At 47.5% G+C, this 27,491-nt stretch overlaps 6 protein-coding genes across 6 annotated transcripts; 2 read left to right on the forward strand and 4 right to left on the reverse strand.

Annotated features, from left to right (window-relative positions):
- Positions 1-454: 454 nt before the first annotated feature.
- SEPMUDRAFT_103997 (uncharacterized protein) lies at positions 455-1,426 on the reverse strand (the record flags this gene model as incomplete). Its single annotated transcript, XM_016900526.1, has 4 exons — positions 455-809; positions 852-1,053; positions 1,076-1,081; positions 1,159-1,426. The coding sequence occupies 4 exons, from the start codon at positions 1,424-1,426 to the stop codon at positions 455-457; spliced, it is 831 nt and encodes a 276-aa protein (XP_016764753.1).
- A 2,557-nt stretch (positions 1,427-3,983) lies between these two features.
- SEPMUDRAFT_32469 (DnaJ-domain-containing protein) lies at positions 3,984-5,251 on the forward strand (the record flags this gene model as incomplete). Its single annotated transcript, XM_016908496.1, has 2 exons — positions 3,984-4,134; positions 4,233-5,251. The coding sequence occupies 2 exons, from the start codon at positions 3,984-3,986 to the stop codon at positions 5,249-5,251; spliced, it is 1,170 nt and encodes a 389-aa protein (XP_016764754.1).
- A 180-nt stretch (positions 5,252-5,431) lies between these two features.
- SEPMUDRAFT_145840 (ELMO/CED-12 family protein) lies at positions 5,432-7,935 on the reverse strand. Its single transcript, XM_016903296.1, has 2 exons — positions 7,539-7,935; positions 5,432-7,449 (listed from the first exon to the last, which is right to left on the reverse strand). Exons 1-2 carry the CDS (start codon positions 7,806-7,808, stop codon positions 5,590-5,592), a joined length of 2,130 nt encoding a protein of 709 aa, XP_016764755.1. The 5' UTR covers positions 7,809-7,935; the 3' UTR covers positions 5,432-5,589.
- A 256-nt stretch (positions 7,936-8,191) lies between these two features.
- Positions 8,192-11,003, reverse strand: SEPMUDRAFT_145841 (uncharacterized protein). Its single transcript, XM_016903297.1, has 2 exons — positions 8,517-11,003; positions 8,192-8,461 (listed from the first exon to the last, which is right to left on the reverse strand). Exons 1-2 carry the CDS (start codon positions 10,289-10,291, stop codon positions 8,440-8,442), a joined length of 1,797 nt encoding a protein of 598 aa, XP_016764756.1. The 5' UTR covers positions 10,292-11,003; the 3' UTR covers positions 8,192-8,439.
- Positions 11,004-12,200: 1,197 nt separating this feature from the next.
- SEPMUDRAFT_145842 (uncharacterized protein) lies at positions 12,201-12,832 on the forward strand. The gene is made up of 2 exons (XM_016903298.1): positions 12,201-12,361; positions 12,480-12,832. The coding sequence occupies exon 2, from the start codon at positions 12,617-12,619 to the stop codon at positions 12,824-12,826; it is 210 nt and encodes a 69-aa protein (XP_016764757.1). The 5' UTR covers positions 12,201-12,361; positions 12,480-12,616; the 3' UTR covers positions 12,827-12,832.
- A 2,500-nt stretch (positions 12,833-15,332) lies between these two features.
- SEPMUDRAFT_76027 (uncharacterized protein) lies at positions 15,333-16,329 on the reverse strand. Its single transcript, XM_016910118.1, has 2 exons — positions 16,225-16,329; positions 15,333-16,171 (listed from the first exon to the last, which is right to left on the reverse strand). Exon 2 carries the CDS (start codon positions 16,090-16,092, stop codon positions 15,364-15,366), a length of 729 nt encoding a protein of 242 aa, XP_016764758.1. The 5' UTR covers positions 16,093-16,171; positions 16,225-16,329; the 3' UTR covers positions 15,333-15,363.
- Positions 16,330-27,491: the final 11,162 nt, after the last annotated feature.

Raw genomic sequence — 27,491 nt, forward strand, 5'->3', positions numbered from 1 at the left:
GCAGAGGGGCACAATGCACACCGGATCCAAGGCAGTTGCGGTAGCGGCAGGAAGTCAGGTATAGGTATACGAGATGTGATGCAGTTTCTCTAGTCTCCGTCAACAACCCTCTCTCAGCCCTGCTGCTGTAGCGCCGTCAGCTGAGTGACATAGAGTTGGAGCCACGGAGCGAGAGAAGTAACGGTGGAAATACAATATTGGAGGTGAGGATGTAGGAGGTACACGATTCGCTTCATCGACTACCTACCTCCTCCCTACATACCTGAGAGGTACCTTAGCTTAGGTACAGCTCTGGTCAGCCCAGCTTCTCTCCGCCCAGCTCGCGCAGTCTCCGTTTCCTGGGCCGTACAACGTTGTAGTGCGCCACAACCAAGGCCATAGCAATAATAAGCTGGAGGAAGAATATTAATATTAATGCGGATGACAAGGAACGTCCTGAAGATCGATCCGGCAGCTACCTAGCGCACTGGGCGCGCGGCATGCGTTTCTTGATCCCGTCCGGCACCGTCAGATGTGCCCTCTCCCTCTGCACACTTGCTAGCCAAGCGACACGTTCTGTGCGTTGGCCGACAACACGGGCAATCGCTGATCGCGAACTCGAGTCTCGCTCTCTCTTTGCGTTGGGCAGATCTTCCTTGCCGACAGCTCGATGCGTCACGCCAGGAGATGGACAGTGTGTGTGGGCGAGCGGGTGCGTGGCATGTGTAGGTATCCTGTCATCCTCATCCTGACATCCAGGGACACCGGATGCGCAAGCGTAACGACGGTAACGTGTCTGCCTATCATCGTTGGTCGTAGTCACACTCGGGCTGAGGATGAGAAGTGAGGGCGATGGTCAGAACTCTAGGTACTGTCGCGACTCTGCGTCACCAGAAACGAGCAGGGGTTCAGGCTCAAACTTGGTGCCAGTTGGTGGATGTTTGGGACTCTGGATGACTAGGGCCGATCCAATATGCGGCTCGCGCTTAATTCCACTTCTGCGGAGGGGATCCAATGAATATGAGCGTGGAGCACCGCCCTTGCTTGAGATAATGGACACTGGGGCCGACTGCACTGTGAGCTCCAGCACACACACCACCTCCTACAGGACGTACCAGAGTACCTGATGTCGCTGGCAGCAGGCTCTCTCGCGTGGAACTGAGCAACAACCAATCTTACGCCCACGCCGGAACGTTTCGGATGCCGGCCGACGAGTGAACAGTCGCCGCTGCTCCGCACGATCCTGCAGATCACCAACCAAACTCAGAAACTCAGTCCAGCTTGTGAAACTATCTGGACGGCGAGAACGAGAAAGGTATGAGGTACCTGAGAAGGCTGAGATGTGGAAAGCATTGGCAGGAGAGGCGGTATCGTATATCGTTACATCGTACCTCCTAGCTCTACTCGAGTCAGCAGGCAAAAGCGAGGTATTGTTCCGATGTGTCATGAGACAACGTGCGAAGTACGAAGGATGACGAGCTACAAAGCAGGTCGCCGTCGCGGCCTATGTCGCCCGCTCTGCCTTCGGAACTTCCCTCCATACAATTTACATAGATAGAGCGCAATTGACTTGACGTTTGTTATGCTCTCTTTAGCTACATGTACTATGTCGCGCAGCATCATCGCTGATGATCGGGATCAAAACACGCAGCAACTGAACAGATTTCGCAAAGGCTCGTTCCATTGGATCCGCCTAGCTGATACCACAAGAAGATCGGCGTTATCCACATAGAGAGTCTAACCTAAGTATTCGAGGCAGAGTACAATGCTTTGACATCTAACGTCCGATCCAGGTTTCTGCAAGACTCCCGACATCCAGCTGTTGCCACGACCATAGAACTTATTCGCGTTGCTTACACATCTGATTAGTGAGCAGATGGCCATCGTTGTACAACATAAGAATGAGAATGCTCGAGCTCGAGCTCGCGATACCAAGAACTGCAATGTAGTGATTACTCAGGCTGAGAAAGTACTACCTGTGGTTATATGCTCGAGACTTTGAAACCAAGAACTAAGAACTGTGATACAGAGCTTGCTGTCCGGGAAACAAAAGTGTGATGCAAGGCCGTTATGCCAGTGATCGTGCGTCTCAAGCTTGACACAAACTCACTCAAGACATTGGGGATACTGCGGAGCATCTTGTTCAGTCCTAGACAGACTCTGAAGCCTCAACATTGCCGACCTTTTTCCCCTCGCCACGGACGTCTACAGCCTTCTGGCTCCTCGCTCGAATCTGCCCGACATTACGCCTTCGCCTTCGCCAAATGAGACTATGATGCACGGATCTCTCCCACCGCCGCAGAAATGGATACATCGCATGGCTGTAGCAGTACTCCCAGTAAAAAGTCTTCGACAGGAAATGGAGTTACTCCCGCAGGCTCTAACAGTAGCTCAAGCCCCACCGTCTCGGACTCATCCCCGCAAACAGTGCCTGCAGATTCGCTGACTCCTCATGAGACAAGATCCCGTCTGTTGCCACGTAGTAGTGACATAGATTTGATACAGAGCAACAAAAATATTGATCAGGGGCCCTGCTATCAGGATACATTTCTGAATACTACCTGTAGTAGCTGGAGTAGACGGACGTGTAGAGCATGGCATACTGACGGCACCAGTGCTTAGTAGGGGAGAGCGCTGTTTTGGTGGTCGACGCGCGACATGAAAGATTATGCAGTTCCAGACAACCAATGGCCTTCTGAGACGTGCTTTTGTTAATGGACGACGATTATGAGATATCAGACATTGTGTGCCAGTGTGGTCTAATATTGATATACGAAATGTGTTGAACACGAAAAAGACGCGTGACGCGCCAAGACTATTGCCATGACGAAGTAACCGTGCCATGCTACGTACGCAAATCCAATAAGATAGAATTACGAAAACATACCCAAATCAGTAGTAGAAAGCGATATTCTGTCTCTTAGAGTGTATCTTATAATATACCGCTATCTCTATATCGAAATTCAAAGTGTTGATGTTGCTGTCGCTATCGCGCTGTTTATTAATCGAAGCCAACTATATTACGTCAGTACGTAAGTACCTAGAGCCTTAATTGACTATCTATATCAGCGTTACCGCTACCTCCTAGCAATACCTATACGAGTATATCTCGACATAGAGACAATAGTCTATTATAATTCAATCTCCAATAGACGGAATGCCGCCTTTTACTACTGATTTGGGTGTGTTTTCGTAATTCTATCTCTCGGGGCCTAGGTTGGGGCATGGCACGGTTACTTCGTCATGACAGTAACTTAGACTTGACTTCTATATGCCAAGAACTCCAGGAGCACCTGCAGTCACTGGGCATCTCCTCCCCATTCCTATACCTCTTACCTCCAACCACGACTGAGATTCTTTCCGCGACCCTGACCAAGCGGGATGTCAATCTCTTTCAAGAAGACAATGGCGCCTTTCGTCTCGTACGCTCTTCTTCTTCTTCACTTACGTCGACACCAATGGGCGGCGGGCATAGGCAGGTGAAAGGCCCACAATATACGAAAATAACGATTTGACCGACCAAGACCTTCGAACAAAATTGCGAAAGATGATAGAAGATTTCCAAGCTTCCAATGTCGCGGAACTGGTTATGAAGCGACTACCAATATATTACTTGCTCGAGGAATTCGGCGGAAGCATCGTTCCGCAGATGTTTCTGGATGAGGTTAAGTGATGGGTTTCCTGGCTGGCCACATCAAACGAGATCGCTTCACTGGCATTGATCTCCCGCGGTATAATGTGGAGAGTCAACCTGTAAGCAGGTATCCTACATGCACTTGGTTGTTTGTAAGAACAAGCTGCATGAAATTTTCGGTACCGACCAACTGCGTTTGTTGTCTTACTATCTTACAGCAAACGTGTCGTAGTCGTGAGTGAACAGTGCCGTTAGCTAATTCCAACGAGCTTTCAAGAGGCACAACTATGGCATGTATTGGTAAGTACCACCAATTCACTTTGATTTTGATTCGACTAAGGCAATCTCAACTTAGATAGGGTCATAGGGAATGGCGCCTCCAATCACGACAGAAGACTACTACAGGGTGCTCGAAGTGAGCCAGACCGCTACAACTGAACTGATCAGGAAATCGTATTTACGACTAGCGCTCAAGCATCATCCGGACCGCAATGGTTCGAAAGAGGGCTTCCAATTGGTATGTCGTTCTCCAATTGCTACAGTAGTGGCACTGATGGCAGCGAACTGAGACCCTTATCCGTGCGCACAGCAATCTTGCTCACTTTAAGTTTATAGCTAGTCCAGGCCTATGAGACCCTGAACGATGAGAACAGGCGCCGACAATATGACCTCCTCTATCCCTCCATCAATGCAAATCGTTCGAGCGCACAGAGTGCCTCTGACGAGGCCGCTCAAATTGTCGCACTTCGAAAATTGAATGAAGAACGTATTACACGATGGAGGCTCACGCGGAGCATTTTAGACTCTGCAATCTTTGAGTTGCAGCGAAGCATTAGAAGACAACAGAATGTTGTCGACGTCCTTGCAGGTATCATTTCAAAGGCGGAAGCTGCTGAAGATGCGCAGAAGAAGAACTGGGGAATATGGTTTTTTAATCAAGTTTTCAAGACGGCTGTTGCGAGAAAGTATGAAATAGCACGCAAAGACAGGCAGAGACAAGAGCGAAGAATTGAAAAAGATTTCAAGGAGCGAAAAATAGAAACGCTAAAAGCACAATTGCAGGAAAAGGAGAAGATGTTGCAGCAAAGCGAGAAAGAAAATAGTGCCGCGGATGCGCGTCACGACCTGGCATTACGAGCTGCAGAGGCCAGAATCCGGCAGAGGAGAGCTGGGGAACAACAGCAGCAGAATAGCAAAGCAGCTGAGACGGAGAGAATGGAAAAGGCTCGAAGAGAGGAACAAGCGCGGCAGCAGGAGAAGCGAGCGCGAGAAGCAACAGAAACATGGAGACAACAGCAATCCCGCGCACCAACAGCCTCAACAGCGCCCAACGATCCCCCCAACAGACAAGCCGAGCAAACCCCTGCCTACGACTGGTTCAGAAGTACTAGGCCTACTTTTACCCACTCCCCCCATCAGACTCCCCCATCGATTTGCACCCACGGTGGCTGGTGGGACAAAGTGCAAGGCCGAACGACTTGCACCGAGTGCGACGAAGTGTGGACATATCTGCTGATGTGCCCCGGGTGTGGCAAACAAGCATGTCCGAAGTGTCAACGGGATTTCCGACCCCAGTTTCCTGATAGAGCTGCAACAACAAGAGGCGGTCGAAAAGGAAAAAAAGGTCGGAACGGATGACTGAGATTCTCGTCGGGGTCGTCGAGCTAGATATTTAGACTTGATACTAGGTAAGCAAGGTACGTGATCCATTATATGTTGTAGGTCTCCAGCTACAAAGTACTACTAAAGTCTCAGGTATCCCTACTGCCTAGGTGTATACAAGCTACTGTAAGAGGAAGGTACCTACACATAAGGTGACGAGTCTATTGTTTGAATTCCTTACACTATCTTAACTCCTCTCTTCCTATTCGTCTCTGGGTATAACAAATCATCACAATAATAATACATACATACATACTTTCGTCACATAGCGACTCTCTTCACCCGCTATGTCTACCCAACTCCTCCTCCTCCTCCTACTGTTCATCAGGCATAGCATACCAAAAATCCCCATCTTCAATGCCCTCTCGACTCGGCACGGGTCGAAAGGCGACTTGTTCACCTTTGGCACTCCTCTCTAGCGCATCCCAGTCGACATCCTCCCATCGGAGATTCAGCATGCGTAATCGCACGCCCCAGTCTTCAATCATCGCGACGAGACGAGCAGTGTCCTTTGTGATGGGGGATTGATTCAACAGCATGAGGAGCCCGTCGAGCCATTCGGAGGCCAAGTGAGAGGTTTGCGGGAACAGTTCGAGGAGGACGAGCTCATTCTCTCGATTGGGAGCAGCGAATCTTCCTTCTAATGTGGGCGTGCCGAGGACGGTGATTTTCGTGGTAGAAGTCTTTGCAGAGCCGCCGCGTGCGGACGTCGGTAGCGTTTCGGTGCCTTTGTCGTCGGCTTTGAGAGCGGTGGCAGGTCGAGGTGCCTCTGGACCTGAGACGTTGCTGTCTACGGAAGTAACGTTGTTCAGATCGATCTTTTCAGGTAAATCTGCCATGGATGGCGCCACCTCGGCCTGGGCTGGGAAATTCTGGTAGTGTAGCCATCTTCGATTATGGCTGAGTCGAACATATCGCCAGGAGGTGTCATCGGCTGCTGCGGAGGCGGGAAACCACGAGCCTTGTAGCAAGCAACGTATGCGCTGCTCTCGCATGAACTGTAAGCTTTCTTGGCGCAATTGCTCACGCACTTCGACGAGATGTGGACCCCAGGCATCCTGATATACGTCGTTGAGGTTCTCCATCTGCCATTTTCGGGCTGTGCTGAGACTAGCGAGGCGGAGGTCGTCTTCGACTCTTGCAATGTCTGTTTTGCGTCCCGCCGTGCCGATGATTCGTTCGACCACGACTCGCACAACCTCTTCGATCTTGTAAATGTCCTGGTGCTCAGCCCCAGCGTCCTTCCACAGTCGGATGAATGTATTCAAGGACGCTGTATGAAGTCGACCCCATTGCAAGAGCAGAGGCTTGTATAACCTGTCAACGCTCTGATCGCGGTGGAAACTGTTCCGATACCCGGGCAAATCGCCAGTGGTGCTGTCGTCAATCTCGAATAGCTCGTACAGCACCAATGTCACGCACAGACTCGCGCGAGCGATCGGGCAACGCTGCTCCCTCGGAATCGTAGACTGCTCCAGGAGTGTTTTCTGAAACGTCTCCTCGTTCCGCCGTGTATAGTCCACCAGATCCATCATGCCGAGATAGCCCGTCTCATCAAACTCCCAAGCTGGGGATTCGGTCTCAAACCCAAGCCGTCGCCACTTCTCGGGATGGTGCTTACGGGCCTTGACTCCGTTTGTTCCAGGAGGTGGTGAGTACGGCTCTGGATTGCTGAGCAAATGTATCGTCTTCAACGCGCGCTTGTGTTCTGCCAACTCCACATTCACCATGACATCTCTCCACTTCCGGAGCAGTAACTTGGTCAGATCCTGGAATTCCAGCACAGCAATCGCCAAAGGACTGTCGGCATAATTCGCAGCATCGCCCCTCATTAACATTCCCACCGAGCCGATCACTCCCAAATCTTGCAAACTCTTGACGAACTTGGGCCATTCGTGCTCCGCACCATTGAGTACGGCATCGCGCATCAAGGCGTTGACCAGCTGCAGCGCATTGGCGCATAATTGGTGATCCGAGGCGCTCAAACGCCGTACGAGTGACTCCAGAAATTGCGGATGTTGTTCCAACGCAGGTCGAATCGCGCGAAATCCATAGATGGCCGAACTCTCGTCGTCCTGCCCAGCAACAACGGGCCGTGAAACGACGAGTACGAGGAGGAAGAGGGCGTTTCGCACGATGTTGACGAGAGGGTGTGATATCGAGAGGGAAAGCGCCTGCAATCCGTCGTCAGATCTGTCTACCTCCTTGTTCACTGACACCTCCACCGCCACAGAGGAGAAGTCATGTCTGTATGTATGTATACCTTTTCTACAATCTCGCGATCACAGCACTCCCATCCCATATCGAGCTCTAGCAGAGCGTCCAAACTTCCCAGCGCGTATGCCTGGGTGTTACCGGTGGTATCGAGGACAGCGCGTCGGAGCGCGGGAAGGCCTTCATACTGGATAAAGGCGTCGGCGAAGGAAGGATCGCGCAGGAGTCCCTTCAGCTTGAATACAGCATATTTTCTGGCGCTTTCGCTGTCGGCGTTCAGACTCGAGACCAGCGTCGCGACATCTGTGGGCTCTTCCATTCTTTGCGTGGCACTGGGATTCCGAAGCACACGACCGAAGATGCCGAATACGGTATGGGCAGAGGCAGTGGAACGCGCGAGACCATGGCGTGAGGGAGCAGGTCGAGATGAATATGAGCGACGCGTGCCATGAGTCGGGCGTGAACTGGGGTGGGTGTAATAGGTACCTCTTGAGGTACAGTACTAGGTGGTAGGCGCTAGCCAAACTGGGTGGACATAAGAGTGCAGCGTCCACGTGACCATGCATGACAGTGCAAGGTTTGGTTCCATCGAATCCTCAAACAGCACCGGAATATCGTCGATTACGCCTTTTTGCTGGGCAGACCTCTACACATGAAGCACGCACGGGTGGCGACAAGGCGCGGAGAGATGGGCGTGCGGGCATGAAAGTGGTCATTCAGCGGGTGCGTATCATTCGATGGCTGTACACAGAGCGTTCTATCTGTACCGATCCGTGGACAGCGACACTGCGCTGATAGCTACAATAACACATCTTGGACAGCAGTGGCCATGGGTTTGCATCGTCGTGGTCTGAGTACACGCCGGGCAACCAACACCGGGACCGTGGTCACAGTGCGAGCCAGATGAGAGAGAGAGAGAGAGAGAGAGAGAGAGAGAGAGCATACGTCAGTCACTTTCTCCAGCCCACGTTCCTATAACAGTCATGTCAGCAACAATACCATCTCGGTGAGAACACAACAAACATACCAGATGACATGCGCAATGTCCCGTGCCGTGTTGATCGTCTCACTGACCCGACCAAACAAGCCTGCGGCGACGATATCGTCCTCGTCTTCATCCACTGGCATGAACATTCCGCTGGGCGTCCTTCGCATGCCCTCCACCTGGAAATCGAATTGCTCCGCCGGCGCTGCAGTATTGCGTCGTGTGCGGCGAGTGTCTGCCGCTTCTCTATGGGAGAGGGAGCCCGATGCACCCAGACTGGATTTGGGATTGGTGGCACCAAAGCTCCACGACGAGTCCGAATCGATTTCGTCTTCGGCATCATCATCTGTAGGGAGTAAGAAATTGTTGAGTGGGTTCGTGGGCCGCAATGTTTCCTGCGATGGGCTCGGTGAGAGATTTCCGGTGCTCCACGAGCGCCCGAATGTATGGTGCTGTGCTTCCTCGGTGATGTCGGGACTATCGGTGCGGTATTTCAATGTCGTGGCGGGTAACGTTTCGATGATTTTCCTTCCACTGGTGGCCGAGTTGTTTCTGCTCCCAGTAGGTCTTCGTTTCGCGGTCGCACGCCGTTTGCGCTTCATCATGACGATTCCTTCATCACTGCTCGAATCGGATACTGCATGCTCACCGTGCGCTTCTTCGTCCTCAATTTCCTCGTCATCGTCTTCATCCAGACCCGTGTATTTGCAATCAACCGCTATGCATTGCTCCACACGGTCATCGAAGCGAATGTGGCGTTTCTCGTGACTCTCGTAGGGAGTCCCCACGCCACTCGTGCTATGGCTCGTGAAATAGTCCATCTGGTCTCTGCTGGGGATTTCAGATTGCAGTTTCGAGTCAATCACGTCGGGACCAGCTCGCCGCCAGTGGCAACCTTGAGATTGCGCCGATGCCGCAGCTTGCTTGACCAGTGACGAGGTCGATAACGACTTTTGCAGCATGACCTCCGACATGCTTCGCTTCTTCAATATTGGTTTCTTGTTGACGAACGAATTGTTCGTGGACAGGCGCGAGGCAGAATTAGTGCCCGAATGATGCGTGATGGGGTACGAAGCTGCGACCTTGAGTGGGCCATACAACCAGGTCACGTCAGACTCCTTGAGCCAGTTCAGTCTTTCGGGTGAGACTGTGCGTAGATCAAACTTGGTTTTGGCCCACGTCCGCCAAGAAGCGTTCTCGAGCCTCGACCTTTCCCCATACACCGTCTTTCGTTGGGAAACAATATTCCTCCATGACGACCAGATGTCTTCTTCTCTCCATTCGTGACTGAGAAAGTCCACTTGCCGCGATGGTTCCTGCCTCACAGCGGTATCGTCCACCACTGTCGGTGTCGACAGTGGCGACTCTGATATCGTGGTGTTGGCGGGAGACTCGATCGGCTCGTCATGACATTTGCCGTTGGTCTCCGCTACTACTGATGAGTCTGTGGGGAGACCAAAGTCCCCGTCGTAACCATCATAGTTGGGGAAAGTGATGTCGGTATCCTCGCTCGTGTCACTGGTTACCGAAGAATCACTGCTGGTGGTGACAGAGTCGTCCACGGTGTGATTGGAGATGGTGGAAAACGAGTCCGTCGTGGAGTGCGTAGGCAGCGGACAAGTCCATTGTGAGGGATGATTGTGCAGGGTCTCCTGGTGCTCTGCATGAGGTGTGTATGCGGTGCGTGGGCTGGCGGTGCTCGATGAATCTTTGTCGAAGAACAGAGAGGGTGAGGATGCTGAGCTTTTCAGAGAACCCGAGCGCTGGTAATACGGAGACCTATCTGGCTGCATGGGGAGGCTCAAACATTCCGTCATGGCGTCCAATGGCTCCGTTCAAAGCATACGGCACACGGCGAGCGGACGGGTCAATCCAAGCGAGTGTGGACGCCGCAATGGCCAGTGGCGGTGTCTGCTGAGGATGCTACTCCTCTCCCTCCTTACTGATGCAGCATTGGCTTCCCGTTCTGCGCCCAGTGCCGAAGTCGAGGTGTGTGCTGGCTGCTACGATACGGCAAGAAAGGTGTTCGAGAGGGCAGGACGGTGGCAGTGGTCACGATAGGCGTGCGACGTGAGAGTACAGCTCGGGGCTCGGGCAAGGTCTGGGCTCGTCCTGGGGCCGATATGAGAGAGTGCGACGGGTGGAGGGTTTGGTTGGAGGCGGTCAAAGGCTCGGAGGGGGCCTATAGCGAACAATTTCAGCGACGAGGGTGGTGGTGTCAGTGTGGCCGTGTGGGTAGGTATGAAGCCTGGTGGTAGTAGTAGTAGTGGTCGGAAAGTCGTGGATGTGGGAGATGTTGTAGGAGGGTAAGGTAGGTAGGTAGGTAGTAGGTGAGGTGATGTGGGCCTCAGAGTTGGAAGTTTCTACAGGACCTTTCCGGTTCGTCTGGAGGAGGACCAGCATGAACGGGAGTACCGTGCCTTGATCTAGACCAGCGTCTGCGCGAGGCCGCTCCTGCAATGCACAATTAAGAAGAAGAATAATAATACTAAGGTAATAATTAGACACCCAAACTACGGGAGCACAGTGGAGACTGCCAACGACTGGAGACGACTAGGTAGTGGATAGGGTGCGTGCGTGCGTGCGTGCGTGCGTGGAGGGATGAAAATTGGGGCTGGCTCGGCGAAAATGGCGGCGGTCGTGTAGTAGGGGGAAGTCTGCGGAGGGTGAGCACAGGAGACAGGGCCCAGCCGGTACAGGCAGACTCAAGTCACTCACTTCCTCTGCGCGCGCGACGCCGTTTCAGCCAATGGCACTCCATGACATGCGCCGTATGCGGGGAAAGGCAGGGATGGCATCGTCTTGGTCCTCTTGGAGTCTCTGGATCGAGCAATCCGCGACCAGGTGTCACAACCTGCTCCTATACTACATGTATGATGTACCTACTACCTACATTACCTACCTATCTCCTGTACTCACCTACTGCTACTACCGCTGAGACCCCGACCACGATGGACGACATGAGGCCGTGTACATACATACATCCATCCATCCATACATATAGACTGATAGAGTACAGTGTTGTGCAATGCCTGCTGTAGCGCCCACTGTTCACGGGCTCCCTGTCTGTCGGAGCCTGCAGCGCCGAATGCTGTGGTATCGATCTTGACCGACCGACCTTACTCACCCTACCTACCAGCCGCAGCCGTCTACTACCGTGTGTGTACTGCTGCCGAGATGACGGTACCGAGTAATCACAATCATCATGACAGCGGCGGCTACCACACATCAAACAGCAGTGAGAGGTAGCATAGTCTCCCGTCCATGCCAGCGGTGGATCCCCCTGTGTGGTTGCGGGTGGGTGGCACTGGGTGCCCGCCTACTGACTGCCCATCCATGTTGGGAGTAGAGTCTCACAGTAGACTCCGGAGGAGGAGGACGCCACGGCCGTTTGCAGACAGCTCCACCCGGGAGAGAGGAAGTGCATCTTTGAGGCTTGACTACAGTAGTAACGGGGTACCTCCTCGATTGCAAAGGCAGAATCATGTTGGTTCCATCGACCAAACCCCATCTGCCGATCGGCGTGCCACGATCCGCCCTGTGGTCCTGTGCGCTACGTGCGGGAACAGCAATGGCAATGTCATGGCCGGTGCCACCACGACTTCACCTGGCACAAGGCTGCATAAGCATTCTCTCAATCTCTCCTCCCTCGGACCCTCCTATACTCTGTGAGTCTGTGTTGACTGGGCGGAAAACGGGGCACAGCAAATCGCTGTCTAGTGCTCATCTCGTCTTCGACCTTCCGAGGCCACACTGCCATAACCTGACAGGAGGTTCCCAAAAACGACAAAGCCTTTCCTTGTTCGTCTTCCATCCGAATCCGCGTCCACGCCACGAAGGCGCTATTGTCGCAAATGCTGACTGACCCCAGAGGGTGACTTTTGACTGTAGGTGAGCTCATACATGCATCCCCCGCCTTACACCAACCATGGCTTGACCAACTCTCTTTCTTTCTTTCTCTCAGGTAGGTATCTCTCTCTATCTCTATCTCACTGACTCTCATAGTCGATGAAACACTGCACACAGCACGATCCACGCAACTCTAAATCCTTATCATCTCATCGCAGGAAGCATTCCCAATAGACTCGAGACAAGTAACGAGCTCGCCCGGTGCACTATAGCCATGGCCATGAACATGAACGATGGATCTCACCCCCCTCAACAACAACAGGGATGATAGAAAAAAAGAGGTGCAGGCTGCAGCTGTCCCAGATGTACCTTTTCAACGTTTTTCATCCGACCACTCACAAGTCCTCTCAACCGCATTGGAAAAAACTTACTCACACACAGCTTCCAAACACGCTCCGCTCCTAGGCTTCCTAGTTCGACCAAGACACGCACACAATTGCTGATAACACGACCGCTATCATACCTACCTTAAGTATACATTATACAATGATGAGAGAGAGAGATTGTGAGTGCGCCCGTTCGTTTTACACTTTCACTTTTATGCCCCATCCCCATATCGGAGCCCCATATCGGAAGAGTCTTTCGCAATGACCCATTACCTCTTGAAAATTGAATTATGATCTATTTTATCGCGCGCGGGCGCTTGGGTTGTTCGCGATTGATCAAACTCCACACTACCTATGCCGCGCCTTGCATCGCACTAGGGCTGTGACGTGCATATAAACTGATGCCCTGCCTGCCATGCCATGGCCTATAGAGGCTTGTGAGAGAATTCGCTCGTGCTGCCGTGCATACATCTGCATAGCCGCTGTCGAGAAAAAGAAAATGAGGGTTCGTCTCCCAATAATGCTATCTTTCCAGTTATCTAGTAGTAGTAAGGTAAGGTAAGGTAGTCCTCCTATTAGCCCTGGTACAATAGCTACCGGCCGCTCTCACCGTGCCACGCCGGAATTTTTTATGAGCTGTAGGTTATGTACTTTATTCATTAGGAGGTAAGAGTCATCATCATCATCATCATGCAGGACATTTTTTTAGTACCAAACTACCTGCAACGTGCAAAAAGATAGCTAGTAGTGAATCGATAAAGCTAGTAAGAGGGTACAGTACCGCCCGCAACGACCCTTGGAACGTCGAGTCGTTGTTTATCAAAAGATAAGGAAAGAACAGACTCTTGTGTCGTCGTCGTGCAAATTTTTGTGTACAACGTACCACGCGAGTGAGTGGTTTCTCATCTACCTTACCTTACCTTAGGAGGTTCAGGTAGTACTCATCTCATCTCATCTCACCTCTCCCCTCTCAACCACATACAACCACCTACTGTATATAGGAGGTACAAACTACCTTACCGGCCGGGCCCTCATCATCTCAACCATTACCCCCCGTTTCCGTTTCCGTTTCGGGAACCTCCTCGTCCAGATTCTACCTCCTCCTATATACAAACAAAACTCCAAATCCAGCGACCTTTTTTGTATGTACATATCTAGGAGGTAGCATGTGAAAGCCGCGCCTCTCCGTTTACCTAAGGTAGGTAATGTATATATCAAAAATCTCTCGGCTTCATTTCCACTTACTCCCGCTTTTTTTCCCTTTGTTCCCGCCCGCCAGCCCATTTTTATCGCTTTCGATTGCCTGTTTAGGGTATTTTGGATCTGAACCCCATTTTTGGGGTTGTTGTTGTTGGAAAGATATGTATAGATAGATAGATGGATGGAGGTAGGTATCCGAGAGAGAAAAGAATTTCCCAACGAGCGCGTATTGCGGTCGTACTACGGAGGGATTATTATTGTTATTGTTATCGTTTTATCATCGTTGAGCATTGAGACTCCGAGCATTGAGAGCATTGATTGTATGTAGCATTCATACCTTAGGTACACACAGTTCCTGTTATTGTCGCACTGTGCTGTAGGTATGTGCGCGTGTACACTACCTTTAGGTACATGTATGTAATAATGTTGTGCCCTTTTTTGTTGTCATTATGCATAAGCCATTGTACAACTTCTCTTTCCCTCTCACACTTCTGTTCCCTTCCGCTCCACGTTCAATCGCATGCATGCATAAGGTACCTATGTACAACTCGGCGCCGAACTTTTCTTCTGGTTCGGTGTTCCCTCCTACTACATCTGCATGCATATTCACGGCTCCAGTTTTAAAGAAAATGTCGTGTCACCTCTTGTGTGTTGTAACTTTTTTCTTTTCTTTCTTTATATACATACATCAGGTACATACATACAGTATATATTAATTGCACTGCAGGCTGCAGCCGCCACAGTCTTTCGGCTTTGTCCAGTTTAGTCCAGTGACTCCAGTCTAGTATCGGTACCCACTTGAACAAAAAAGATGGAGCCGAGGTACTTACTTGCCTACTGTTTTTTTGTGGGTAAAGAAGAAAAAAAGGATTGTTGTGGAGGAGGAAGAGGCGAGGCGAGGAGAGGAGAGGGGCGAGGAGGATGGAGGATTTGGGGGAGGCAATTTTTTCGAAGCGATGGTAGGAGGTAGGTAGGTAGGTAGATTTGAAGTTGCACGAGCACGACTATACCGAGTTGATTCAAATGGCAAAAGGTAAACAAGAGCAAAGACAGAGATGTAGTCTTGTCGCAGCCGTTTTCATGGCGCGAAAAAAAGAGGGCATCCTGATGGTAAGGCAAGGTAGGTAGGTAGTCAAAATTCTCCTTTTGCCGAACCAGAAGACAAGTCCATGAAACCTCTCTCGCTCGCTAGGAGGTATTCTCGCTAGGAGGTATAGAGAGAGAGATGTACCTAGTACATGTACTTCACTCACTGTGAGCCGATATCCTTCGCGGGCCCGAAATGGGGGAACGCACATACGTAGATACTGATATATCAGCTGATCAATCATTCCATGTCGGCATACCCACCTGCCTAGAAGGTACCTACAGCGCTTCATTTCGATGAATTGTCCACCATTAGAAAGGTAAGGTAAGGTAGGTACTATTTTTGTACTTCCAATATCGACGACTACTTACTCCTGATGACCACTCGTCATATATTCAATCCCCGCCTGGTAGATTTGTGCATACACTTCGACCTCTGCCACATTTCGGGGCACATATAGCATCGTATAGCCCAGATGCAGCGTCTCTGTCCCGCTCAATCGATGTCTCTCTCCCCAGCCTTTGCCAATGACTTCTCTTGCATCGGCAAAACTCAACGTCACATGGCCCGACAAATCCGAGCGGTGCACATGGCAGATTTCGCCTTTCGAAGAGGATATCAGCGGCGTGACGGGATCTTGTAAAAACAGCGCGCGACCATGTTTCTCCAAGACAGAAGTTTTCCATTCTACTCTCGAATTGACCTCGCCCAGCTGCTCAAAGGCAGTCTGATAGGCTGCTTGGACCTGTGCATCTTGTGGCTCCCCGTCGTTTCGTTCGCGTTGCGGAAACACGAAATGTTTGGCTCGTGATCGAGGGCCTGGTCGCTCTGGCAGTGGCTGTTTTAAAAAGCATGTCTGCGCTGCTCGGCGCTGTGCTTCTGTGGCCTCCTTCCAGCCTTTTGCATACTGCTCGGGAGAGTCGTAGAGCGCGAGATTGGTCGTGTCGTCTCGTGCTTGAGTGATTTCGGCTTTCTTGCACAACATGAAACCATTCCAGTCGAATGGAGCTCCTCCTGGTCCCACAGCGCGCCATTGTTGGTATTCTTCCACCAAAGCTGGGCTGGCTTCTGCCTCGGAGCTGGTCAGGGAGTCCATGTCGAGCCTCGAGGGCAGGTGAATCAGCTAGGAGGGTGTAGGATGATGACAGGGCGTGGAGAGCGAGCGGATGTGATATCGTCGCGTCTGTAGTCAGCAGCAGTCTGGCACAACGTCGTCGTGCAGGCCTACCTGGAGCGGTTGTGCGTGCTATAGTAAGGTAAACTTGTAAGTAGGTACCTTAGTCCTATCCTGTGAAGTCTATCCTGCATCTGGCTGACGAATATCGGATGTGCTCCCGCATGCAACGACACGCCTGTTTGCTTCGTCAGCTGCGAGTCGACGAATGACCAGTATAGCAATGCCAGAGGTTCTCAGTCTTTATGCGGTGTCTGTGTTGAAACTTGGAAATGATTCAAATGAATGCTCATCTGCCTCACCCGGCAGCGCAGGGATAAAGGCCGCGTTTTTGGCTCATTTGCTTGGCCATCCCGTCTCTTCTCCTCTCTCATCTTCTTCCTCCGACTCTCCATGTAAATAATCAATTTAATCAATTAATTCTACTTGTCCACCAGACCATCCTGATTCCTATATGTTTCCTGATCGGAACCTTGCCGAGGACTGAAGATTGCCGCAACAACCGTACCGCACTCCAGACGCCACACACCATTGAGCCGCTTGAGGCTGCGTCATGCTTGAACTCATCACAAATTGCAAGCATCCTTAATATTATGTACTTTCAACTAGAAAGAAGAAAAAAAAAGGGCAATGAGCTGCCGTTCGAGGCAGATATGACCACTCTCAGTATGCATCGCCAGAGATGCTGCTGCGTGGCGACCAGAATTGTCGTTTTTGATATAAGCATAAAGTAGGTATACCGACTCACTCATTTCCCCCCAAGGCATCATTTCGTCAAGGCTCATGGACAAGCCCTCGTGCAGCGCGCCGAGCAGCAAGGGTGGGCTATTTGGTGAGGGGAATGGCCATATTCTCTACATTGACAACGCTGAATGTTGCTGTATGCGTCTGATCATTCTGGTGGCGTTGTCAAATTGCAAAAGGCCAAGGGAGGAGAGAGGAGAGCGAGACTCGTCCTAAACCGTAATTGTCAGTGATGTGTATTGCTATTAACCCGAAGCGCAAAGCAGCAGAGCAAAACACACGGAGGACTAAGGCCCCGTCTACTCTGTCGATATGTAAATAGTTAAATTGTCGATAGTTGTCGGAAATTATAGTTAGCGTCCAACTGTCGATAGTAACGATAGCTAAGTAGATATATATTAATAGTTCTATAGGGATACCCTTGTCTCCGCGCCGTCGTCGCTATAGAACCGACGGTATTACCGCCTTAGCTAATAACACACTATTATCCGAGACGTATCGTACCTCCTACGTATTATTCTATTATCTATCTCTATTAATAGACGCGTTATATCGGCCGAGTTCTACTATTTTATCTACCTCTTTCTAGCCGTTACTATTATTATTATACCGCCTATACCGCTAAGCGCTACTAAGAAGCCCCGAGGCGTTAAAAAACCGAGAACCGCGACTTAAACAAAGGCCGCTACTAGGCGTAAAGCGGTATACGACGCGAAGAAGGCAAAGGACGTACTAAAATACCCTAAATTATCGTAGTATAACGATACTTATATCGACTTCTTTTTAAGGCGTTTAATCGATTCTAAGGCTAAACAGATATATAGAAAGAACTTCTATAGTAGTAATCTACTAGCGATCGCGTTAGTAATATACGAAGAGTTCAAAATTCACTTTACTAGCGAATCTTTAAAGGCTAAATAGCAGAACGATATTAAGCCGACTTAGGGTATTTAGCTACGATACCTATTATATGCTTCTAGTTATAATAGCCCTCTAGATAGAGTACTAACCGCTGTCGCTACCGCTAGGGAAGCGTACGAGGTAGCGTACCCCGAGTGCTATTAGTTTATAGACAGTACTAAGCCGTAATAGAAGCACTATATAGAAGAGCTCGTCGGTAATAAGATAGTAACTAGTAACGAAGCTACTACTACTATAGATCTCGTCGCTACGATAGAGGACGTAGATACTATAGTTATCGACGATTCGAGTTCGGAATCGGACGACGACGACGTCGACCTAAACGAGCTGTTAGATATTAAGTATAGACTATAGTACGGTTATCGTATAGCGAGCTAAGAAGGTATATATACAGACTAAGAAGAAAGTAGAAGCGGACGCTACGAAGAAACGAGTATACTACGTTGCTGCTGCCGAGAAAATATAGTCTATAGTAGCCTAAAGAGCACTTAAGCTATTTAATAGGATACTTGCCGAGTATCTGAAAACCTAGGAGATTCGTACTACGCTACTACCGCCGCGGTAGAAGAGCAATATAGAGCTCCTATCGGATAGAGTATTAGATACGACCTTCTTACCTATACTTACGTTCGACCGGAAGATAGAGGTATTGGATTAGGTTAGGCCCGAAGTATATTGTATTAGTATTAGTATATCGCTACTAGCCGTAGGAAGAGAGAAGGAACTAGAAAACTTCGTTTATAGTACGCTCTCGAGACTCGACCGGCCGGCGTAGATACTAGAGCGTTTTGTCTACGACTCTAGGACGTAGCCGTCGTCGTATAGGTATCCGTATATACTATATAGTTAAGATATACTTCTAGAGGGGCGTCGGTAGTAATATAGAAGTAGAAGAAGATTAGAAGAGATAATAATTCGAAGCGGAAGAAGAGATAATAATATATAATATAGCTCGATCGATATTCCTATACTACTATCGCCGCTACTATCGCCGCTACTCCTACTTATATCTCTCTATAGAGATATAGCTACTACTATCCTTCCTTGCCCTATATATTCAACGATCTTATTACCTATAAGTCTATTAACTACCGTAGCCTCGAAAATCTTAAGCATTGCCTCTAGCGACTCGACGACGCACCGTCCAACCGGCCTATCCCTTATATATACTGTTGCCCTCTGCCTTAAAGTATAGCTCCTAAGAAGAAATTAAACTACCGCTATACCCTAGAGTACGATAATCCTTGTCGTTCCTCTCGTTATATCTTCTTTAGCTATTCTACCTATAGAATAGATATACTAGTGTCCTTAGAGTTTTATTACTAGTATATAATACTATTAGTCGGAGGCATTAGTTATACTATATAATTGGTATTAGCTAGCGTAAAGAAATAACCGTAGGATAGGCCTCGTTATAGGTTGGGTTAGGTATAGGTTAGGTACAACCTAACTTAAATACCCAACCCTACAAATAAGCTAGGTACCTAGCTTATAAGCGGGGTATAACCTAACGGTAAAAACCCAGTAGGTATACCTAATAGGTATTGCAATAGGTATTACATAATACGAGTTGAATACCTACGAAATAGTAGAAAATAATATAAATAAGGCATATATACCTACTACCTGATTCCTAGAGCGCAGATTTTAATAGGAAAATATTTTATGCTTACTACAGCTGCCGACTATATATACCGACTATATATATAGACTAAAAAGAGATTACTAGAAAGGAAAGCTCTAACTAATTGATTATAGTTATAAGCTACTATATACTAAGGACAGAAACTACCTTACTTCTTAGTAAGTAGCTAAGTATCTAGAGCAGATTGCTCCTTTGCTTAAGCGTCTTAAATCTTTTAATAGGCGTAAAGCTAATCTTCGAAGTTTAGCCGCTACTAACTATAATACTAATACGCAATTTTCTTCGTATCTCCCTCGAGAGTTTGCTAAGTAAGGCGTACGCTATCTTCTAAACGCTCTTTCGCAATAGTAAGCGCGTAAGCTGCCGCTACTAACTTATTAGCGTAGGCTTCTAACCTCTGCTTAAGAGTTTGCTTATTATCGCTAGTATTATTATCTAGCTCTTCTTAATTATAACTAGCTTGAAAGTCTCGACCTTAGACATCTTAATCTTGCTTATCTTACTCCTACTTATCTTCGTCCTACTTATCTTCGTCCTAATCATCTGCGTCCTACTTATCTTCCTCTTGCTTATTATCTAGGAGTAGCGGAGTATTATCCTAAGCTATTAAATTAGTATATTATAATTAATAATAAAAGAGGAGTAACTTACTAAGAGTTGCCTACTAAGTAGTAGTATCCTCGCTATTATTGTTGTCTATAGTCGGATTCTGAGTAGCGTCTAGTATATCCTCGTCGGAATCGTAATCAACAATTCGTCGAGGCTTCTTAGTTAGGAGAGGCTTATATTTTAGCGTAGCCTTCGGTTTTAGTACCTTAGAAGCTTTATTCTTCTTTAGCTCTATATAGATAAAATTAGGATTAATAGGACTAGAATTGTAAGGGCAGACTACGAAATCGTTAGGCTAAACACCCTACTCCTTAAGGAGCGAGCGAAGACACTCTATATCTTTGCCTTAGAGTATAACGCGCTTAGCGTAAATAGCTAAAAGGTTGGCCGCTAGAGGAGGTAAGTAAGTAAGTAAGTAATTAATCAGAAAGAATAAGAAATAGGAAGACTTATAGGTAAAGATTCTTACTAAGAGAGACTTAGTATATTCTTAAAGAACGCTAAGAGCGCTTGCTTAAATGCGAAGAGGTATATAAGCCTAATCTATAACGAGCTCCTTAATAAGTCTAGCAAATAGGGTTTTCTTAATATAGAGTAGGCTCTCCTTCTAGCACTTCCTAATCTCTTTAAGAGCTAATACTTTAAGGAAGTTAGTACCGACTACAAATGCTAACTACAAATACCGACTATAAATACCGACTATAGATCTAGATTCTAGAATTACTTACTACCTAGGGTATATCTATGTCCCTTCTTAATACGAGCGCCTAGAAGCTTTTTACTACCTATACGCGAAGGAAGTCCCTTTCTACTAGTACGAGGAGTCTTGCGAGTAATCGATTGTTTACGCTTCTACGTAATCGATATAGCCGAGGCTATTGTAGTAGATTAGTACGCTAGTATAGTATAGTAGCGGTAGTATAGTATAGTATAGTAGCGGTAGTATAGTATAGTATAGTAGTGTAGTATAGTGTAGTAGTATAGTATAGTATAGTAGAGGTAGTAAGGAAAGAGAGAAAAGAAGGGGGCAATATTGATATAGTAAGTTAGGTTTTTTCTAAAGTAGAGAGTAACTTTGTATTATTAGGAGACAACCGCTCGGCTAATTAGAGGCTACGGATTGTTTACTACCTAAGTAATAACATATACGTACTTTATACGAGATCCAAATAAGGTTTGCGTATATAATCTTTAATTACCGGAAGTGACCGGTAGGTACGGTTAGTAGGTACGGTCGGCAGGTACGGTCGGCAGGTACGGTCGGTAGGTACGGTCGGTAGGTATAGTCGGCAGGTACAGTCGGTATAGGTAGTAAATATTATCGGAAAGTCTTCTCGGTAGGAGTCCTAATCCTTCCCCTAAGATATAGTTAGCAGATATAGTTAGCAGATATAGTCGGCAGATTCCTAAAAGCTTAAAAGTTATCTTTTCCGTTATTTTCCTCTAGGAAGCGCTTCCGAATCTATCGACAAAGTACTATATCCTTTTGCTACAACGTTACTCGTTTCGTATATATTGCAAGTATATTAGAGACTTCGAACTTAAGTATAAGAAACGCTTCCGTCGCTTCCTATAGATAGAGGAGGGCCTCTGCTTAGAACTAGTATACGCTACTCGAAGATTTACTTACGATATCTAAAGTAACTTCCCGACAGATCCTCTAGAATAGTAGTCGACGTATTAACAGCTAGGCCTCATCATAGGTACAACCTACCCTAGTAGGTATGTAGGGTAGGTTGGGTATTAGCAATACCCAATAGGTATAGGTATTTAGCTAGGTATACCCAACCTATCGGGTTGGGTACAAACCTAGTAGGTATTGCGATACCTAGTAGGTATTGCGTACCTATTGGGTATTGAATCTTCGTATATAGAAATAAAAAACCTAGAAACCGGGTGCCCTAACGAGAGCGAAGAAGCGATTTATTTGGACTAGGTATAAGAAAAGAAACTGTATATAAACCCGATATAGATACGAAAGTAAAGATTATAGTTAAATTAAATGAAGAAGCTTAGGATTATATATACGCTATACTACAAGTTGTAATATTTTGAATCTTGAGAAATATAGTCGGCAAATATAGTCGGCAGGTAAACTTTATATAAGCTTAAAGCAATCTCCCTATAATCGTCTCGTAGCATCCCGGAGGCACTCTTGCGCAAGCTTGAAGCTTAGGCGTACTAATCGCCTTGGCTCCTCTACTACATTACCCTCGTTATCGCTAATCGCATCTAAGTTACTAATCCGTTCTATAAGATCTTTCGTCTGCTCTCGGTCTTCACTAAGGATCTCCTATAAAGTTAGAGTACTAAGAAGCGCTTGGGAAACCTCTGTAGCCTCCTAGGCGATAAGAACTCTAGTATCGTACTCATCGTCCCGATAGCGAAAACGAGATACCATTAATCCAGAGAATGTTGCTACGGTGTATTAGCGATTAAAACGACTTTGGTGTCGAGCGATACTGAAATCGCGCTCACACCTAACTCCGGCGGTAGGAATACAGAGAATATCCCGCGCTATTAATACGAGAGTAGGGTACTTAGACTCTATTGAAGACTACGTCTTTAGTACCTCGAATGGATCCCCTTTATCTATATCAGCGTCCAAATAGTCGGCGAGCTCGTTATCCTCGTTAGTGCTGCGTCTTTGACTTTGAGAAGACTCTGTACTCCTACTAAGAGTAAAGTCGATATAGCCTTTGTGCCGACTCCTTCCAAAACGGCCCTACTAGGTAGAGGTACTCGATAATGAACGATAGCTCTTCTCCTACTCTGCCCTTAGCTTACCCTCGTAATACGTACGGTAACTTTCATCCCTAAAGTTATCGCGTACCTAGAACTTCCGCTTAAGGCAGGGGGTAAGGAGGACGCTAATACCGTAGTAATCGCCAAATCGATCCTAGGTATCTCGATAATATTTCTCTAGCTTAGCCTAAGCAGCCTCGTATGCCTGAAAGACATCCTTCTTCTAGGGTATCCGCTTATTCTTAAGTCGCTTCATCGCCTCCTCTAGAATATCGAAAAGCTTGTTGTAGTATACGAGGACAAGGTGAATCGTCGGACCTTTCGTAGTTCTAATTACCGCTGTCGCCGCTGCAAATGGTTTCGTAAGGTCGATAAGGTACTCTACCCTTTACTATTCTTCGGAATCGATGCCTATATCTTTACCTAGGTCAAGTCGCTCGATATAAGATTTAATAACCACTTGGAGTCTGCTAAAGCGATCGAGCATTAACGTTGTTGAGGACTACCTTGTCTTTACGTCTTAAACGACCCTTAGGATACGATCTTGAACGCCTTTCTACCGACGGTGCTTTGCAAATAGCTGCTTCTTTTGAAGCATCTCTTTCTAGAGGTCGATAAACTATTCGAACCTTTAGGAGCTCGAGTTAATAAAGACGCAAAGCTTCCGGATCTAGAGATCAAGATTAGCTAGAGTAACGAACTGCCGACTATAATTGCCGACTACGCGAGTCGACTATACTTTCGAGGTAGAAGGGTTTATAGTTTATTAGGCGTAGATACTAATCTTACCTTCAAAAGAAGATAGGGTATACTATTAGCTTGAGGACGGCTGATTTGCTTGCTCTAGACTCTTCTTCTCTATAATATCTTTCTATCCTTGTCGTAATCCCAGAATTCGGAAAGGTCGTTCGTAGGACAAAGCCCTAGGCGGTCGAAAAAGGCCTTTAGGGGAAGTTGAGCAGTATAGGCAAAGCAGGGAAATCGCTCCGGACGGCTACCTCGATTACACTCCGCAATTGCCTCCTCCTCTTCCTCTCCTATCTCTGATTCGGGACTAGTCTCCGTACCTAGATAGAGAGGTAGCTGCTCCAAGCTCGTTAGTAGCTTAGTAACCGTTATACCGTACCTCTCTTAACAAGTATCAATCGCTAAAACACTATAGAATATTAGAGGAGAGTAATAACAGTATAGCAAGTGTCCTTACATCGCATTGTGTAGCGTCTTATTGTTAGAGGCGTTGTCGTACGTAATAGCAGTCAATCGCCGCTCAATCTCGAACTCTTATAAGATCTCGAATAGTATCTCCGCAAGATAATCACTAGTATAACGGCTAGTAATATAAGGGAAACCAAGCATCCCTTCGTACTAAGTCTATTGGTCGTCAATCCAGTAGACCCGTATAGTTAGGAATAAGGTTTTCATAGTCCTGGATTGCTAACTATTATACGCGATAGCTATCTTAAATCTTCTAGCGAGACGGGCTTTAAGGGAGTCGGCGGAGTCTATAACCTTAGTATCGAGCATCCTTCGGTATGTCGACGCGTATTTGAACGGAATTGTCTCGACCTGTCCCGGAAGTAGTGCTATATAAGTCTGTTTCACCGAGGGTCGTTCAAAGAACTGGAATAGTAGACCGTTGTCGACAATTATCTCAAAGTATAGGCGCGGGAAATCGTCTGGTGTATAGCCTAGGTCCCTTGTCTACCGTGGATTGCTAATAGTCTAGAAATATCGTCTTAGTATAAGTAGCTAGACGTAGTCGGTAGACGTGGTCGGCAGGTATAGTCGGCGTTAGTTAGTACTTACCTGTCGATGCTTCGCGGCCGTAAACATCTCCTTTGTAAACCCTCGCTTATCTTGTTTCTCCTAGCAGTTCGAGGAGTCGAGATACTTCTCGACAGATGTTGTACTAGTATTTAGTGCTAGGTGTTTTAGTATAGCGTTACAGCATCTGCATACGACTTTAGGCGTCGCATCTTCTTGAAGCATTCTCTCCTCTAGGAAATCCTATACCTAAGATGTCCGAGACTTACTCCCCTAGGTAATTAGGGACCGATCGAACATAGCACGACCGTTCCGCTTTTTAAGGCGCTTTCCGGTATAATTCCACTACCGTACCTCGTACCAACGCTCAAAGTTGTCCTTATACCTAAGCCTCTATAGCTAGTAATTTGACTTGATATCCTACTCTCCTATATAATCAGGCTCGATAGGGAGAATAAGGGAACTATCTAGTTCCTCTTCTACTAGACTCGGCCGTCTCGTTCTACGCCGCCTAACGTTAGGTTATCGTCGGCGTCGACCTAGTGTTAGACTCGATGGCGCGTTAAGTGTCGTCCTATAGCGCTAGCGTAGCCGTGCGCTCGATCGCGTAGGGGTCCCGGAAGAGGTATCGGGCTAGGAGGAGGATTCGAGCCGGGAGCTTCCTACTCCTAGGGAGGACGAGAAGGAGGACGAAAACATAGTAGATAGACGACAATAGCGTAAAAGTCCAGAGGTATCTTAAAGAAGTAGGAGTAGAAAGGGGAAAAAGAAAGAGAATTTCCTATACTCAATTATAGTGTTACGCTATAACAAGGGTATAGCTAATAGGATATGCCGACATTCTGCTATATCCGAGCTAACCTATCGAAACCCTAGTTCAGGCGTCGCTTGCTATTTACCTATCGCTTCCGCTTCTTAGTCTTAAACTTTAATAAGGGTAGCCAGTCTCTTATCCTTCTTAACCAGTTCCTCGAGACTAGAAATCGAGAGGTAGAGTTCGTCTTCTTAGAGGAGGAGGAGCAGGATAGCTTCGAGAGTAATACTAGTATACTCTTTTACGCCACAATAGATAAGGCTTTCTATTACTACTGGCTATATTGTCTGTTCCTTCGTAAGAGAGTTCTCTTTCTCGTACATCTTGTACGCCATCTTTGCGAGATACTTGTTCTCCTTCATTGTCTTTAAAGGCAAAAAGCCGTTAGCTACATAGTCGTAGGTAGCGGGAATGAGCCAAGAAGGGCCTAGCAATCGCTCTCTATAGTAGGCTTGAGCTTTGGTATCCTACGATAGGACATTCCGGCAAACGGCTCGCTTAATAGGCGAGAAGATCTTATATAGTAATAGCATTCGGACTTCTTTGATACAAATCTGGAATTGTAATTAGTTTCTGTAGTCGGCAAATATAATCGGCAGATATTTACCTTTATTGTCTCGCTACCAACGATTTTCAAGACCTCTTTTATACCTTTCTTATTTGGTATATCCAGGTTCTTAAGGATAATAATCTTGTCCTAGAAGTAGTAAATAGAAGAGCGCTATTGATTGTAGGCCGTCGAAAAAGTAGAAGAGGATGCCTAGATAGCAAAGGTACCAATGGACTTAGCCCTCGCTTCCTCTATCTATAGAGTCGAGAATAGATTGAGAACTGATTCTAAGGGAAGGCAATAGTTGCTAAGGCCGCTAACCCCTTTGTCGCACTCCTCGCTAACAGATAGATGCTCCTATTCCTACTCAATCTGGTCTTCTTTCTGGAATGTTAATCGTTCCTTAGAGTCGATATCGCCGAGTTCGAGAAACTAGTCGGCTTTATTAATCTTTGCCTGCTTATCGGGAGGAAGTATTGTACTCTTTCCAGTCTGCTTCTTTGTACTAAATCAGAAGTTAGTACTCAAATCTGCCGACTATATCCGCCGACTACATTTGCACTTACGCTTTTTAATTATACTCCTTTATATATATCTTTCTCCAGCCCTCGATAAGTTCCTGTTGCTTATCTTTAGCGAGGCTTTCGAAACTCGTATACTCCTTAATTTGTGCCTTTTTGAATTGCGCGAAGGATTCGTTGCGCGCTTTGCGGTATCGATCCTGTACCCTCTTTTCTTCGTCTATAGCGGTAGTATGCTCTCGGTCTCGTAAAGTGTTTGGCTTAAGGGAGTACTCCTCGAGTGACTTCGAGGCTGCGCCGAGCTTTGCGCGCTTGTTTGCTAGTGCCTCTGGGGCATTGCTCTTACGTTTCGGCATAGTAAGGTTTCTAATGTTGGTATAGTAGTTAAAGAAGAACTCGGTCTGATTACGAAGGTAGGTATCGACGGCGCTAGTAAAGGTACGGAGGTACGGGTATTGTAGAGGTGTTGTAGTGAGGTAGTAAAGTGAGAGAGAGAAAGTAAATTTACCCCACTAGGGCAATTTAAGGTTTAGGCAGCTGCCGAATCCCGGCATTAGTTACGCCGGGCAACGATACTACCTATCTTTCCGGACTAATAACACTCTACCGCACTACTGTACCGCCGACGTTATTCTAGATAATAAGTATAAGAACTATACGTAAGTCGCCCCCCCTAGGCGTTATTAATTTCGAATATAAGTTGTTATCCGTTCGTTCGCCACTACTAGGATAACTGCTAGCAGGGGTTATATATATATATATATAGTATATAGATATCTATAATTAAAACGATATATATATCAAGTATAGATATCTAGGACCTATATAGTAAAACGCGTACTAAATTATATATACGCCCTAGAGAAAACAATAGGTCCTACAGCTATAGAAGAACGTGTTCGGCAGACGTGGTCGGCGTATAAGTCGTATATCCTACTAGCGGCCTTAGGATATATATAGAATCCCTGTATAGATTACTAATTACCTTCCCGCGAGATCCGATATACT

This window comes from Sphaerulina musiva (assembly GCF_000320565.1).
Source record: "Sphaerulina musiva SO2202 unplaced genomic scaffold SEPMUscaffold_1, whole genome shotgun sequence".
Classification (NCBI taxonomy): Eukaryota; Fungi; Ascomycota; class Dothideomycetes; order Mycosphaerellales; family Mycosphaerellaceae; genus Sphaerulina; species Sphaerulina musiva.

Coding starts and splice junctions, on each gene's coding strand:
- SEPMUDRAFT_145840 (XM_016903296.1), bottom strand. CDS start 7,808: ATGGAAGAGCCCACAGATGTCGCGACGCTGGTCTCGAGTCTGAACGCC. Junction 7,450..7,538: donor ATCGCGAGATTGTAGAAAAG/GTATACATACAT, acceptor GACGGATTGCAG/GCGCTTTCCCTCTCGATATC.
- SEPMUDRAFT_145841 (XM_016903297.1), bottom strand. CDS start 10,291: ATGACGGAATGTTTGAGCCTCCCCATGCAGCCAGATAGGTCTCCGTAT. Junction 8,462..8,516: donor GACATTGCGCATGTCATCTG/GTATGTTTGTTG, acceptor TGACTGTTATAG/GAACGTGGGCTGGAGAAAGT.
- SEPMUDRAFT_145842 (XM_016903298.1), top strand. CDS start 12,617: ATGGATCTCACCCCCCTCAACAACAACAGGGATGATAGAAAAAAAGAG.
- SEPMUDRAFT_76027 (XM_016910118.1), bottom strand. CDS start 16,092: ATGGACTCCCTGACCAGCTCCGAGGCAGAAGCCAGCCCAGCTTTGGTG.